This window comes from Arvicola amphibius, chromosome 17 (assembly GCF_903992535.2).
Source record: "Arvicola amphibius chromosome 17, mArvAmp1.2, whole genome shotgun sequence".
NCBI classification, from domain to species: domain Eukaryota; kingdom Metazoa; phylum Chordata; class Mammalia; order Rodentia; family Cricetidae; genus Arvicola; species Arvicola amphibius.
Window position 1 is genome coordinate 32548949 of NC_052063.2, and position 16186 is coordinate 32565134.

Sequence of the window (16186 nt, forward strand, 5' to 3'; positions counted from 1 at the left end):
GTTTGGTAATTTGCCAGAGGCTACACAACTGGACAGCAAGCGCTTGGTCCCAGCCAGGAGGTCTTGCCGCTCAGCGGTAGGACATCCATTCTGGCGTAACTTGCATGAGTGACTGTCCCTGGGGTTTTTCCTGGAACTCTTCTGGTTTTAAGCTTGAAACTCACAGACCACAAACCCTGATCTTAGGCAAATTAAAGCAGCTCGCTACTATAGGCTTCCTTGGGACACGTGTGTGTACTCTGTCCCCCCAGAAGCTGCATCAGGCTGCCCCGTCCACAGAGGTTAGGGTCCTCAGTCTAACGCAGCTGAAAATCGTCAGAGCACTCACAGGGAGGTGGCATGGCCCACTGATCAGCACCCAGGCGCTGGGCAGCAGCAGCACCCACAGCGAGGTGGCGTGGTCCACCGATCAGCACCCAGGCGCTGGGCAGCAGCAGCATCCACAGGGAGGTGGCATGGTCCACCAATCAGCACCCAGGCGCTGGGCGGCAGCAGCACCCATTGGAAGGTGGCATGGTCCACCGATTAGCACCCAGGCGCTGGGCAGCAGCAGCACCCGTGGGGAGGTGGCGTGGTCTACCGATCAGCACCCAGGTGCTGGGCAGCAGCATAGAGACAGAGCACAAGGGGATAACATAACATCTCCTAGAAAAGCTCCAGACGGTCCTTAAAGAGGTGCTTTGGGAAGGATGAGCAGGAACTTGGCAGACACTTTCCAGAACAGAGGAGTTGAGAATTTAGCATGGAGTTAAATAAAACCGGAAGGTGGATTTGGGAGAGTAGATGGTAGAGTGTAGGCGGAAGCCACAGGCCTGCTGGGCGGAGGAAACCTCCCTTTCGTCCTGCTGACCAACCCTGCCTACCATCCCAGATTGAGCACCTGTACGGCTTGACCGTGTTTGAGAACTACCTGTACGCTACCAACTCGGACAATGCCAACACCCAGCAGAAGACCAGCGTGATTCGAGTGAACCGCTTCAACAGCACCGAGTACCAGGTTGTCACCCGCGTGGACAAGGGTGGTGCCCTGCACATCTACCACCAGAGGCGTCAGCCCCGAGGTGAGCAGGTTCCATGTTCATCCTGACAGGACTCCAGGCTCGGATCACAGTTCTTCTAGGGAGGAGCTGTCATTCTTTCTTATCAGGAGTGTTTCTAGGCACCTACCCCAAGCTACCAACCCTGGCTTCTCCCACGGATCTCCTTGTCTGTCCATGCCCCCAGCTCCCTTGTACCTGGATCTAAGTTGTGGCAGGGCAGTGGGATATTAGTCCTGTGGCTTCCAACTTCTAAAATGGGGCCCGAATGAAGACCCACTCTGATGGCCTGAGCAGAGCCTTGCGGAATGCTGACAGCTCTCCGCTCTGCCCACAGTGCGGAGTCATGCCTGTGAGAATGACCAGTATGGGAAGCCAGGTGGCTGCTCCGACATCTGCCTGCTAGCCAACAGCCACAAGGCGAGGACCTGCCGGTGCCGCTCTGGCTTCAGCCTGGGAAGTGATGGGAAGTCCTGCAAGAGTGAGTGACAGGGAGGGTTGGGTACATGGGCCTGCTGGGTGTGGGTGTGGGTCCTCAGATGTTCCTCTACAACCCGTGCCTCTGTCGAGATGCAGAGAAGAAGAGAGTGGAGATGTAAGGAGCCCGCATCCAAGAGCAGCCTGCTTCCTACTTCCCATTTATTCAATGTATGGGTATCGAGCAAACACACCTGGGTGTTAGACGCTCTTCTGGCAGTGAAGGGTGTGTGGCAGCAAGAGCCTCTCTGAGGACGACGTGTCTAAGCCACGCTCTCTGTGGATGAAGTCAGGCAGCCAAGTCATATGACTAACCTGAGGGAAGAGTGGTTCTAGAGGAGGGAGCTTACGGTGCACAGGCCCTGAGGCCAGCGCAGGACGTGGTGCACTGAGAAGACCAGAGGGACTTGAGTGGTGGGAGTGAAGGGAGAAGCTGCTCACTGGGCTGAGTCACTTACGGCCCCTATGGGGAGAAATGGTGTGATTGGGTTCATACTGTGTAGGCTTATTCGGTGCTGGGCAGAAACTGGGCTACAGGGAAGAGGCCAGGTGGCTATTTCCGCAGCGTGGGTAAGAGTGATAGTTTAGGCTCGGATGGTGGTAGAGGAAGTGGCGGAAAGTGACCAGATCCAACATATTTTGATAGTCCTCCTCTTAGGGCCCAAATCTCACTACTGAATAATAGATGATAAAGTGACATCAAGCCTCCCTTCTCTGACCTCCCATCCCACGTGTCAAACCTCAGAACACAGTAGCCCTAGGACTAGAGTTGAGCATGCTCTCCTGTGTTCTCTTTGACTGACTCAGCCCCGTCTGCTCCATGTCTCCTGACGCAGCAAACCCAACACACGACAGCTCCTCAGACCCAGACTCCAGGCTGGGTGGTGATCATGTGTGTGTGTGGATGTGTGAGTGCGTGCATGTGTGAGTGAGTGTGTGCGTGTGTGAGCGTGTGCATGTGTGCGTGTGTGCATGCATTTAACTTTGTGCCCTTTGTGCTTACCCTAGAGCCTGAACACGAACTGTTCCTCGTGTATGGCAAGGGCCGGCCGGGCATCATCAGAGGCATGGACATGGGGGCCAAGGTCCCGGATGAACACATGATCCCCATTGAGAACCTTATGAATCCACGGGCTCTGGACTTCCACGCGGAGACCGGCTTCATCTACTTCGCTGACACCACCAGCTACCTCATCGGCCGCCAGAAAATCGACGGCACCGAGAGGGAGACCATCCTGAAGGACGGTGAGGGCATCAGAAGGGAAGTGTGTGGGCGGCGCTTCTGAGGGATGTGGCGCTTGAGTCAGGAAGCCATCAGAGGCTTAGACATCTCCCTTGCAGCGTGAAGAGTCTTCTGCTGACTGGCTGGCTGGGTTGGTTGGCATGGAGATGAGGGGATAGACAGGTTGACCCCTCCATGACCTCCTTCTTGGCTGAGCCAAAAAGAGTCAGGAGGATGGATGGGTTAGGCAGTGTGGGCTGCCTTTGCCAGCCCTTGGGAAAACGTAGGGTCTCTCTGCCATTGGCTCAGAGCCCTGGAGCTGTGTGTAGCACACAGCCAGGAGAGACCCGAGCAAGGCCCTGAATCGGGCCTGAGTTGGGCCTGCCAGGCAGATAGGGTGCATAGTGTGTGTAGCTGGATCTCATAGTTCAATGGAACCTGCACCATTTGTGGCCTGAGAAAACCATATCTGGATCTGACCTACTTTGGCAGAGCCGCCGTGGATTATCATCAGAGCTGGCCCCGTGGAGGCTTCTGGGCGGTGTGTATTTTGCCTCAGATCGTACTTTGGGGCCCCGGATCTGATGCCCCAACCAGCCAATCTGACTGATAACCAGTCACTCCCCTGAGCCTGGCTCCCCATCCCCCATGCAACTCAGAGAACCTTGGCAGTCAGCAATCATAAGACTGTGTGGAAATCAGAAGAAACTCCTAGTCAGGAAAAGGTTGGGGTTCCCTTTACCAGGGGAACTGCTATTTAGGGGGATACTTAAGATGAAGCCTTTGGCTAAGGGAAGAGTCACTTCCTAATTTATTCATTCTGTGAGCGCAGGGTTTTTAGGCCTAGGACGTGGTGTCACGCTTGTTCTAGTAGCCAGTGTGTATTGCCTCAGCTGTCTACCTAAGCACAGGCCCAGACATGCCCTCATTCGAGAGCCCCCATCAATCACATGGTCCCCTGGCTGCCCCATGCTGCTTTCAGAGATTGACTCAACACAAATGTGACAACCTAGGGGGTCCCTCCCCAGCCTCTCTCCCGCCTCTACCCACCATCCAGGGCACCAGGTGCTTCCTACTCTCTCTCCCTGTCTGCTCCCCGCCACCCCCCCCATCCCCCACCCCCGTCTCTCCCTGCTTCGCGGGCCCTCATCGCCCTCTCTACCCCCCACCCCCACCCCAGGCATTCACAATGTGGAGGGCGTAGCTGTGGACTGGATGGGAGACAATCTTTATTGGACTGATGACGGCCCCAAGAAGACCATTAGCGTGGCCAGGCTGGAGAAAGCCGCCCAGACTAGAAAGACTCTAATTGAGGGCAAGATGACACACCCCAGGGCCATTGTAGTGGATCCGCTCAATGGGTGAGTGTGCCCAGGCCTTGGGTTGGGGGAGTGGGAACTGGGGGAGGGAAACAGCAACACAGGGGGTGTGGGGGCGTGGGGAGGCAGGCAGACCACTGAAGCAGGAATGGGAGCCTGGGAAAGAGAACAGGTGTTTGTCCATCTTAAGGGCAGAGAACGAAACCGTAATACGTACCGGAAGTCTGCTTCTTCATCTCGTAGTACAGAGCTCTCTACTGGTTCCCCTTGGCCCCACGCCGCCCCAGCCTTGGGCCTGCAACCAAGGCTTGTTGGCCCACATCTTCTCATACCCAGCATTTCTCTCCCCATTATATGCTGTCTGGGATGCAGTTAACAGCAGATTCAGTTTCTTGTCAGCACCAAGGCTCGGAAAAGCCATCCTCACCCTCTTCACCCCTACCTGCTGCCCGGCTTCTCTCCACCCCCGTCACTTTTAATTTTTCTCCTGATTTTATCACACTCTCTGACACAACCTTCTGGAGTGACTTGTTTCTTGTGGGGTGCACGCTCCCGAGGGGTGGGGAACCTTGGTCTCTGCCAGAGGCTTGCCCAGTGCCAGTAGGCACTCGTCAGGTGTTGGTTGGATGGAGGCCAGAGTAAGTGAACCTGTGTCTCCAGAATGAACAGCTCAGGGAGGAGTTCTGGATGTCTCTCCTAATGCTTAGACTCACAGGAGAGACTGTTGATGGCAAGGGTGACCCACGTGGTGCTGACCAGTCACTGCCCACAGGTGGATGTACTGGACAGACTGGGAGGAAGACCCCAAGGACAGCCGGCGAGGGCGTCTGGAGAGGGCTTGGATGGACGGCTCACACCGAGACATCTTTGTCACCTCCAAGACAGTGCTTTGGCCCAATGGGCTAAGCCTGGATATCCCGGCTGGACGCCTCTATTGGGTCGATGCCTTCTATGATCGGATCGAGACCATACTGCTCAATGGCACTGACCGGAAGGTGGGCAGGCATGTGTGCATTGCTAACTCCTGTTCCTATGCAGGAAACTTCATGAGAACGTGGACGTCTGTGTGTCCAGGCCTGTGTGCTGCTTATATGTTTGCTTATGGCTCCATAAATGGTACACCTGTGTGTTTGTGTATCGTGTGTGTTGTTTATCTGAGAATGTCTGTCTGCCTCTGCTCACATTCACACCTGTGTATGTATGCACCTCTGTTCTTACACACACATACACAACACACTGTGGTGTAGCCATGCACCGAAGTGTGAACATAGGGATAGCATATGTGCACGTTTGTTCACTTGGGTGGTTTTGTACTTCAAGAGTTGCGCTTGTGTTTAGGCGTGTGGATCAAAGTCTTCGGTGTATCAGGTCCCTCACAATACAGCTCGTGGCTACCTCTGTGGTCTCATGTCTTCTCCTGCTGTCCACATCCCAACACTCTTTGAACAGGCAACACTAGACAGTTTGTGATTCTTAGCACATACCATAAGACCTCTACTCTCGAGCCTTTGCTTCTTGAGAATCTACCCAGCTCCTTCTGGTTCCTCTTCCCCAGATCACCACATATGCCTCTACAAGACAACGGGTACTCGGGGCAAATTTGTTCCTAGTATCCATCACAGCTTGACCCTTAGTACTGGCTGGTGTGTGTGTGTGTGTGTGTGTGTGTGTGTGTGTGTGTGTGATAAAGGAGTATGAATGGCCCCAGGAGAGGACACTATGGTATCCTTTCTGGGCACCTGTAGGAGTTAGCATTACCAGGGCCCCAGGCATCCCTTAGGCATCTCTATTTGATCCCATCTCCTCAGAAACATCCCCTCCATTCCCAGATTGTATACGAGGGTCCTGAATTGAATCATGCCTTTGGCCTGTGTCACCATGGCAACTACCTCTTTTGGACCGAGTACCGGAGTGGCAGTGTCTACCGCCTGGAACGGGGTGCAGCAGGTGCACCCCCTACCGTGACCCTTCTGCGCAGCGAGCGGCCTCCTATCTTTGAGATCCGAATGTACGATGCGCAGCAGCAGCAAGGTACCCCGTTGGGATGGGTTAGGAACAGGGGGTTGGTAGGATGAAACCCTAGGCTCTGATACCCAAGGCTTCCAAGACGTCCCCCTACTCTGTTTCCCGTTCACTTCTTGTTCCATGGCTGTGTTCTCTCTCCTTCAACACGATCTTCCTCTCCTGACTTCCTCTTACATCTCCTCAGTCTTTGTGCTTTGTTCCTTAACCTTGCTGCCCATCCCTGTCCTCCCCTCTCCTGCAGTGGGTACCAACAAATGCCGGGTAAATAATGGGGGCTGCAGCAGCCTGTGCCTCGCCACCCCTGGGAGCCGCCAGTGTGCCTGTGCTGAAGACCAGGTGTTGGATACAGATGGCGTCACTTGCTTGGGTATGAGGGGCCTGGCTGGGGGCAAGGATGGGAAGATAGCTCCTGCAGGAGAATGCCACGTAGAAGGAATGACCAGGGGAATGCTCGGGTCTCAGGAGGCAAAGAGAGGCCCTGTGGGGCTGGGCTTCAGGGAGACTCCGGGGCTAAAGGCATTGGAAGTGGAGACTTGAAAGAGCGTGAAACTCAGGGCAAATGAATGAGGAACAAGACAACCATGTAAGGAGGAGATGATTCTTAACTCCTTTTATCAGAGTGAAATAACAGTAGTTCAGAATACTGTAGACTGGGTATGGTGGTACTGTTCCAGCACTCAGGAGGCAGAGGCAGGTGGACCTCTGTGAGTTCAAGGCCAGCTTCGTCTATGGAGTGAGTTTCATGGCTGCATAGTGAGCCCCTGTCTTTCAAAAAAGCAAAAATGAAACCAGCAAAATATTGTAAATTAGCTGGGTAATGTGTACATATTTATAATCCCAGCACTGGGGAGCTGAGGCAGGGGAATTGCAAGGTCCAGGCGAGCATGGAGACCCTGTCTCAAAAACAAACACATTTAAAATGGACATTTAGGAGAATGGTGGCCACCACTGTGTTGTTGTGAGCCACATAGGTTGCTCGTTCTGTTTTGTATGTAGCTGTCACCCTGTGTGTCTGGACATCTGCCTCTTTTGGCTTTTATCTGTCACAGTATTCTCTGTTACCTTTATTCATTTATTTTCATTTGCTGGGAATCAATTCGGTGCCTCATATACATTAGATAATCCCTCTACCCCTGTGTTACAGCCTCCATGCCTTACATTCACGATTTTATGTTTTGTTTTGTTTTGTTTTGTTTGAGACAGGGTTTCTCTGTGTAGCCCTAGCTGTCCTGGAATTCATTCTGTAGACCATGCTGGCCTTGAACTCACAGAGATCTGCCAGCCCTGGCCTTCCAAGTGCAGGGATTAAAGCCCAGCGCATTTATGATTTTATTTATTTGTTTTTATTTTATGTGTGCAGTTATTTTGCCTGTTTGTGCACTGTGTGTGTGCAGTACCCACAGTGGCCAGAAGAGGCATCAGATTCCCTGGACCTAGAGTTGTAAAGAGTTGCCAGCCACCGTGTGGGTGCCGGGGATGAAGCCTGGGTCCTCCGGAAGAGCAGTCCTTGCTCTTGACTGCTGAGCCACCTCTCCAGTCCCCAAGCTCATGATTTTACATAGCCTTGTTTTCCTCAGTACAAGTAGACTCTAGGGAGGTTGACCATTAGGTAAGGCCTCAGGTTCAGTTCTCAGTATCACACACACAGTTGAGATTAAAATAAAAGTGGATACTTTTACAAAAATGAATAAATATGCAGTATATAAAAATATAAAGAAGAATGCACAAATCCCCCAATTCTACCGGTCCTAGATGTCACCTTAGGGGGCATCCTCCCAGACATTGCTCTGCACGCTTACCTCTGCATGACAGAAATTGTGCTGCACACGCTCTCCTGTCTTCTGCTTTGGTCACTTGGCGGTGTATCATGATACATAAGCAGCCGTTTTAACAGCCAAATTGTCCTGTCATTTACTCAACCATTTCTCCGCTGTTGCAGAGGTACCCTCTACAGTAGGAGGTGGTTTTCAGTTCTGTGTTTTATAGTCACAGCCAACCCTCACTGAGCATAGACTACGTGTTGTTTTAAGCATTTCCCGTGTAGTAGTAATTTACGTATTCCCTAAAACCTCTCTTTGGGAATGGCATTTTTTTATCACCCCTATTTACAAATGAAGAAACTGAGGCCCAAGTTAGCGCAGGCAGTCAGACCTGAGAGCTTGACCCCAGCGTCCATTTCTTAAAACCCTTCTTGCATTTCTCGCCGCTTACCCTTTTCCCATAGTCAGAATAATTTTCTCATCACAGTGCGAGGAGTGAAAATGGCGTCAGTAGCCGGGCCTGGTGGCAACAGAAGCAGGTGGATCTCTGTGACTTCCAGCCCAGCCTAGTCTACAGAGAGAAGTCCAAGCCAGTCAAGGCTACGTAGTGAGATCTTCTCTCAAAAACAAAATAAAACAAAAATAAAAGAAAGGAAAGAAAACGGGGTCAGTAGAGAGCAAGGCTGAGGCCAGTGGAGGTTGAGCACATTGGCAGAGGCCGTGGAACTGAGAGGGGCCAGGGTAACAATCGTCTTTGTAGACATGGACATCATTAAAAATGGAGGCAGAAATGATTGGAGAGGAAGCGACCCTGGACCAGGAAGGAGCAGACTTAACCATCACAGAGAGTGGCCAGAGAGGGTCAACTCTGACTTCTAGGAAGGTGGAGGCAGGAAGAAGCCCTGTGAGGGGCAGAGTGCACAAACACCAACTTCCAGGCCCAGTGGCCCATGGGGTGGAGGAGAGAGAACTGGCATCCATGGGACCCTGGAGAAGTTTTTGGAATATGGCCAGAAAAGGGAAGTGCAAAGGTCGGGGCCGCGGACGCTACAGTCTAGGCTCCAGGTTGCCAGCCTCACAGGCAGAGGCCTGCTTAGACGCTAAGGCTCACAGTGATGGCAAGGTACCCTGCAGTACAGGAGGGTGGAGCGTGCAGAGGTCTAGGGCTGTCTTCACTCCTGCAGTGGAGCTGATGGATTTGTGAGCATCCAGGACAGGACCTTGGGGGACTGAGATGACTCCCGGGGGCGGTTCAGGAAGTCAGCAGTGGACCACACAAACCCCTGGTGTGTCGTAATGGGTTCTCTTGAAAGCTGTTTTGCTCTCAGACTGCAGGGAGATGCAGACATTGCCATGCACATCGCGTTGCCCGAGAAAGAGCTACCGCTTCTAGCCAAATAATTTGCTCGTGGGGAATTATGCACCAGGGGGGAAAGTTACTCTGTATGTTATCAAAAACAAAGAGATAAGTGAGGGAATCTTAGCACCTGTCCCATGGCCTGGGTCTAACCTTGCCCCTCACGCTCCTGTGGTGCCCACAGCGAACCCATCCTACGTGCCCCCACCGCAGTGCCAGCCGGGCGAGTTTGCCTGCGCCAACAGCCGCTGTATCCAGGAGCGATGGAAGTGTGACGGTGACAACGACTGCCTGGACAACAGCGACGAGGCGCCAGCGCTCTGCCGTGAGTCGCCCCGCCCACTCCGGCGGCCAGGCAGCAAGGCGCTGGACCGGGCTGGATCTGAGTGACCCAAGACTGACCTGTCCCCCCCCCCCTCCCCAGATCAGCACACCTGCCCCTCGGACCGGTTCAAGTGTGAGAACAACCGGTGCATCCCCAACCGCTGGCTCTGTGACGGGGACAACGACTGTGGCAACAGCGAAGACGAATCCAACGCCACCTGCTCAGGTGCGGACCAGGCACTGCGGGAGGAGAACAGAAAGACCTCGGGGAAGGGAAGAAAAGAGCCTGCGTTCCCAGAGCAGAGGAACGGGGGCCCCGGACAGGAGGTGGGGGTCTTCCGTTCCCTGCCAGGATGGACAAACCAACAGAGCTGGGCTTACAGGGGAAACAGGTGTAACTCAAGATGGAGATGTGGCTGGAGCCTTGTCCCATGATCCCAGAGACCCGTTGGGAGAGGGAGTCAGGCACCGGTGCCATCTGGGACACTAGAGAATAACATTTCAAACAGCGCAGGCTCCGGGAGCAGAGGAGGATAGGGAAGGGACTGGGTGATGAGTTCTTTCGTCTGCTCCCCACCCCCCAGCTCGCACCTGCCCACCCAACCAGTTCTCCTGTGCCAGCGGCCGCTGCATCCCTATCTCCTGGACCTGTGATCTGGATGATGACTGCGGGGACCGCTCCGATGAGTCAGCCTCATGTGGTAAGAGGGACAGCAGGAGAGCCAGGCTGGCTGAGGGGAGGGGCAGCTCATGGGTGGAGGCACCTGGTAGCCTTGAGAAAGTTATCTCCCGTGGCCTCTGTGGAGTTTTGTTTACAGCAGGGATCTAATAATAGCATCACCGTCACAGTGTTGGTTTGTGTGGCTGGGGGGTGGGGGGGAACCTCAGTGCTTGTGTTGGTGCCTAGCAGGGGCGATGGAGCAGTTTCCTGGGGAGCCTCTCGCACATGCATCTGGCTAAAGGCTCCTCCGTATGTAAGGGTCCCCTTCACCATCTGCTCAGTGTGAGGACGCGTGGCTTTGAGGACCCTACTCAACTGTTCTTTCTCCCTGACAGCCTATCCCACCTGCTTCCCCCTGACTCAGTTTACCTGCAACAATGGCAGATGCATCAACATCAACTGGCGATGTGACAATGGTAAGCCTTACCTCCTTCTACTGCAGTTCCTTGGAAAGCCAGAAGCCACAGCCAGGCCCCAGATGGAGAAGGGCGAGATCTTAGACTCAAGCTGGGGCTCTCTGCAGGGCACTGGAACCCTGAGGGATTAGCTAGGAGAGACGAGGACGGGCCAGAAATTCCATGGGGTGCTAAGGTGGGCGGAAGGAAGGCTTATTTACCTTGCATCATTTCCTGCCTTCGCAGGGCAGAGCTGCCTGCCTTCCGGCAGGATTCAAGGGGCTGTGGAAAGTTTAGTAAGGATTCGAGGATTAGCCTAGAGCCCATTCCCTTTTTCCCACTTCCCCTCTCTCCCGGGGGTCCTTACCCGCATGCCCTAGGCTCTGGGCTTCAGGCTTGGAAGCACACCTGGAGGTCAGCCATGGACCAGGTGATGTCAGCCCTGAGCCACAGGGGCCGCAGTGTGTGTAAACACGCATGCAAGTGATTGTTTGTTGCGTGTGCTGTTTCGGGCTCTGTCCTGTCTGGCGTGGTGTGGTGTTGTGTTGTGGCATGCTGCCCCAGTGGCTCATGTGAGGATGGGTTGGGTCAGTGCCATGTTACCCTCCTCCTTGCCGTGTCTCTAGTGCCAATGGTTGCCCTGGCGGTTTCTGTGTTTCAGAGAAGGATTGTGGGGACGGCTCTGACGAAAAGACCTGTCCTGAGCCTGCCGGTCAGTGCATAGACGCACATGCACCATCACCCCAGGATCTCCCAGCCTCAGTTTTCCCCAGTCCCCTAAGCTTGCTAGTCCAGAGCTACCAGGACACACACAGACAAAAGTGGCAGAGGCAGGAGTGGAAATCACAGGAACGATGCTGCAGAGAGGACACAGGGGGAGTTCAGAGGGAAGAGGAAGTGACTGAGGTGGTGTTGAGGAAGCGGAGACCTGGGGGAGGAAAAGCAAATCCAGTTAAAAGGGGACAGGAGCACTCTTCGAGAGGACTGGCCAGCCTCGGTCCCGGTGAGCCCTGTCAGTGCCAGGGGTCGTCACTCTAGGGCCCAGCTGGCAGGGTGTTCACCCAGACACCTACCTGAGAACTTTCAAGCCTCAGCTGCAGGCAGAGCCCTGGGAGTTAGCAGCAGCGTCAGTGTCTGGCGATGTCCACGCTCAGGGTGTGGTCGGATAAAGGCCTCTCCAGCCAGCATGCTCTCACCTATACTCCAGCCTCCTTTCTCTCCCAGACCAGGGGAACCTCTACCTAGGCCCCCCAGAAGAAAGCAGTCCCTGTTCCCACACTCTGCTGAAAAGGATGCCCCCACCCCCAGCTTTCTGAGACTCAAGAGTGGGGCCTCCTGGAGCCCAGCCCCCCACCCTCCCCACCTGCGGGCCATGGTGCATGCTGCGGTCTATGCAGTTTCTGTGACTTTTCTGTTTGTTGTTTTTCTCAGTGGGGGTGGGGTGGGCTGTGGGTGGGGGCCACGCTGGGGTCCTAGAAAAGGCAGTTCTGCTAACCCCATCTTCGACTTCCTCCTTCTTCCCCTCCCCCCAGACAACGACGTGGGGACAAAGTGACGAGGCGGCTGCAGTCACTCCTGCTCCAGCACCCAGTTCAAGTGACTAACAGCGGGCGCTGCATCCCTGAAACAACTGGACCTGTGACGGGGACAACGACTGTCGGGGACTAACAGCGACGAGACGCATGCCAACTGTACCAACCAGGGTGAGCCCTCTTGAGCGCCCTCGGCCCGCTGCGTCAGCAACCCAGGAACCCTGGGATCCCTGAGGTTTGCCTCTGGTCCTTGAGGAGGCTCCGGCCCCACGGGGAAAAGAGATAGCGGCGAATCATTGCCACACGCTGCTCAGATTGAGGGCCTGGCCCTAGGGTGGCCTAGGTTCCAGCTGCAGCTCTGCAACTTGTTATCTGGGTGGCCTTGGGCAGGTCACTTATCTCGGTGGGCCTCTGAGTTTCCCTTACGAAGTGGGGTAAGACCAGCACTGGCCTGGCCGCGCTGATAGGGAGGTTAGTGAGGTAAGCACAGAAACTCAGTGCAGGGACATGCCTGGTAAGGCGCTGGATTGACAGGATGTCTAACCAGGCGTGCTGGCTCATCCCTCTGATCCCACCACACGAGAGGCTGAGGCAGGAGGATCGATCACTAAGAGTACGAGGTCATTCTGGGCTATGGATGGAGGAAGAGCGCAAAGGGATGAGGGGAGCGCCCAGGGCCCAGAAGAGGCCTCTTGGGGCAGGCCGAGATTCCCGGAGAGACAGGCCCTCTCTGGGGTGTTGGTGTCTTAGCTCTGGCCATCGCTGTTGGGAAAGGCTGCGGAGCTGGGATGGTTCTGACGGGTAGGAAAGTCCTTTTTCCTCCTGTGAAATTGACTGTGTTTAGCATATTAGTTTCCTAAGGTTTCTGTAGTCCACAGCCACAAACTGAGTAACTTAAGCAACAGAAGCAACACTGTCACACAGTCCTGAAGAGCAAACTGTCCTCAGGGCTGGCTCCTCCCCAGCCCGTGAAGGAAAACACGTCCCCAGCATCTCGGAAACCTTAGGCCTTCCTTTGCACTAAATTCTTCATCCTATCTCTACCTTCATCTTCATGTAGTGTCTTCCCTGAGAGGGTCTGTCCCTGGGTCCACATTTTTCTTTTTATAGAGACATTAATGCTGTTAATTAGGCTTTATTACCCCAATGATTTCAGTCGGCAAAGACACTATTGCCAAACAAGGCCATCTTGATAGGTAAGGTGGTTCGGCATCCTTTTAGGGATGGGAGTTCAACTCATGACAACTGACATTACTTCAAGCCTTACATGGCCCATGGTCCCACCGGCTAGTCTCTGCCTTGGAGTTAGAATTATAAATAGTGGGTCCCGTGGACCACCCACTGTGCATCCAACTGAGAGACAGGACCAAGAGGGTCTCAGGAGGATCAGAAACAGTGACTCGGTCTTCAGGATCAATCTCTAAGAAGGACTTGGGGATGTAGGAAGGGATCCCACATGCTTTATGAAGCAGTGCAGATATTACCCAACAAGCCAGGCAGACCTGGATCGATTACTTCCTCTGCATGGACTTCCTCCTGCGGGCAATAGGTAGAGAGGCATGGATGGAGCCTGGTGTGTGGGATCAGAGACCTGATTGGCTGTAATGTTAGTCTGTGGTTCTGAGCTGGCATGGCCTAGGACCCTTCAGGAGGAGGTGCGTCTGACTAGCCATTAGACTATAGGAGAGTGTGAGACTAACTATGGGGGGAAGGCAGCTTGGAGACTCGAACACTTCCGGCGGTGCCAGCTGGGCCAGGCAGGCAGGCAGATAAGAGAAGCCTCGGCATTGACAAGGGAATGAGGCTGCTTCAGAGGTGACAGCTTCCAGTAGGGCATGAGTGTCAGACAGGCTTGACCTGGCAGGCAGTGGGGAGCACTGGGAGGAGGTACAGTGTCGGTGACACTTTGGGAGACAGCTCCAGAAGGAAATTAGAGCACATTGAACTTCAGGTCCTCCCGGGAAAGAAGAGTCAGATCATAGGCAGCTGATGAGAGTTGAGACATGAGGAGAGGGTACCAGCCCTGTGATGGCAGAGAGGATGGAGCCGTGGGCACACTATGACAGTTTGAGACCCAGCCCAGTACCTGACCAGTGTTTGCACTTGGGTGGCATTTCCGTTATGGCTTGCAGTCTCGGATGGGGCACAGCACAATCCTGATGGACCAGTGAGCTTGTGCCCCAGCCCTGCCCCCAGGCTATACCAGTTCCCTGCGCACATGGAAAAATCGCTGAGACCTCTGAACCCTTCGACCTCTGACCCATGCTCTGCCTCCCACCCACTCCCTCCCCACTCTGGCTCAATTGGCCCCATCTCAGCCGCTTCCCACTGGGGTTTCCTTTGCCGGGTATGCAATTCCAGGTGTCCTTGTGGCTTACTCTCACTTAATTCCTGTCCCTGCTCAAATGACTTCTGCTCAGAGCCCTGGTGACTATCTCATCTGAAGTGTCACCCCACGAGACTGGCACCGTTCCTGGTTTTGTCTCCACAAAGTGTGTCATTGTCTGCAGTCATAGCCTTGATCTGTCTCCCTCCACAAGGCCCTGAGTTATCTCGGGGCAAGAACTTGATCTTAGTCCCTGCCAGTGCCTGGGATGGTGCCTAGAACCTAGCTGGCACTCGGAGAGCATGGATGAATGAGGGAAGCGACAAAATCCTTAGCCGGTCTCCATCCTGAGTGTAGAGAAGGGGACATTAGATCAGATGATCACTGGGGTCCCTGAAGGTGTGGCGTCTGAGACTCTCGACGGGTCTCTCAGGGCTGCCAGGCTGTCAGCAGGCTCACGGGACGCTCCAGGCCTCCTCCGCTTGGCATCCGGGCTGACCTGGAGGGCCGCTCCCTCCTGATGCACCCCCCCCCCCCCCCCCCCCGTCTTCCAGCCACCAGACCTCCTGGAGGCTGCCATACCGATGAGTTCCAGTGCCGGCTGGATGGGCTCTGCATCCCCCTGCGGTGGCGCTGTGACGGAGACACCGACTGCATGGATTCCAGTGACGAGAAGAGCTGCGAGGGCGTGACCCATGTTTGTGACCCAAACGTCAAGTTCGGCTGCAAGGACTCAGGTGAAAAGAGGACTGGGGGGGACCTCAGATGCGGCGGCAGGGGTAGCAGTGGCGGAGTGGGGAGGGGGAGGACGAGGAAGGGCCAGGTCTGCACGAAGGACCCTGGGAGCCCAAACCCTGGCCGGAGTTGAGTGTCCTTCCTGCTATCTTAGTTACCTGTGTGGATTTGACAGCAAAGGCTTTGTGGTCATAGCGGTCCCTGGAGCGCTTCAGCGACGACCCTGTCAGAGACGCCCCACTGGGTCTGGGCATAGTGAGTCCCAGTCTCCAGGCCTTGCTCCTCATTGTGTGCCTGCCCCCCCTCAGCTCGGTGCATCAGCAAAGCGTGGGTGTGTGACGGAGACAGCGACTGTGAGGACAACTCGGACGAGGAGAACTGTGAGGCCCTGGCCTGCAGGCCACCCTCACATCCCTGTGCCAACAACACCTCCGTCTGCCTGCCCCCTGACAAGCTGTGTGATGGCAAAGACGACTGTGAAGACGGCTCGGACGAGGGCGAGCTGTGCGGTGAGCGTCCGGGCCAGGGCAGTCTGTGGGAAGGGGTCTGGGGCAAGAGCGGGCAGGATGCAGGGTCTCCAACAGTATCCATTGGTCCAGGGCTGCCGTGGCCCTGCGTGAGGCATCCCGTGACTCCAGCATTTACTCCACAAGGTGGTCCAAGGGGCAGCGACAGTATGTCTCCAGATGAGGAGGAGGCACGGAGCCCTTATATAGAGTCACACCACACCCCCGGGCATACAGGGAGGGGGTTAGTCCAGAGTCACACCACTCCGTGGGCATGCAGGGAAGGGGTTAGTCCAGAGTCACACCACTCCGCGGGGCATGCAGGGAGGGGGTTAGTCCAGAGTCACACCACTCCATGGGGCATTCAGGGAGGGTTAGTCCAGAGTCACACCACTCCACGGGCATACAGGGAGGGGTTAGTTCAGAGTCACACCACTCTATGGGCGTGCA

The 16186-nt window shown here is 55.0% G+C and overlaps 1 protein-coding gene and 1 long non-coding RNA gene across 2 annotated transcripts in view; one reads left to right on the forward strand and one right to left on the reverse strand.

Moving 5' to 3' along the window:
* Lrp1 (LDL receptor related protein 1) overlaps window positions 1-16186 on the forward strand; it is a 79109-nt gene that overhangs the window by 27287 nt on the left and 35636 nt on the right. The window contains 18 exon segments of the mRNA XM_038314633.2: window positions 872-1061; window positions 1375-1518; window positions 2523-2759; window positions 3917-4097; window positions 4828-5050; window positions 5885-6086; window positions 6322-6447; window positions 9382-9522; window positions 9622-9747; window positions 10106-10222; window positions 10578-10658; window positions 11299-11334; window positions 12197-12234; window positions 12237-12263; window positions 12266-12295; window positions 12298-12340; window positions 15050-15232; window positions 15539-15739. Of these exon segments, the coding sequence (XP_038170561.1) occupies window positions 872-1061; window positions 1375-1518; window positions 2523-2759; window positions 3917-4097; window positions 4828-5050; window positions 5885-6086; window positions 6322-6447; window positions 9382-9522; window positions 9622-9747; window positions 10106-10222; window positions 10578-10658; window positions 11299-11334; window positions 12197-12234; window positions 12237-12263; window positions 12266-12295; window positions 12298-12340; window positions 15050-15232; window positions 15539-15739 (2326 nt within the window).
* LOC119803371 lies at window positions 13289-15903 on the reverse strand. The gene is made up of 4 exons (XR_005283642.1): window positions 15389-15903; window positions 15078-15173; window positions 13870-14192; window positions 13289-13705 (listed from the first exon to the last, which is right to left on the reverse strand). It is a non-coding gene; the product is annotated as an uncharacterized LOC119803371 (long non-coding RNA).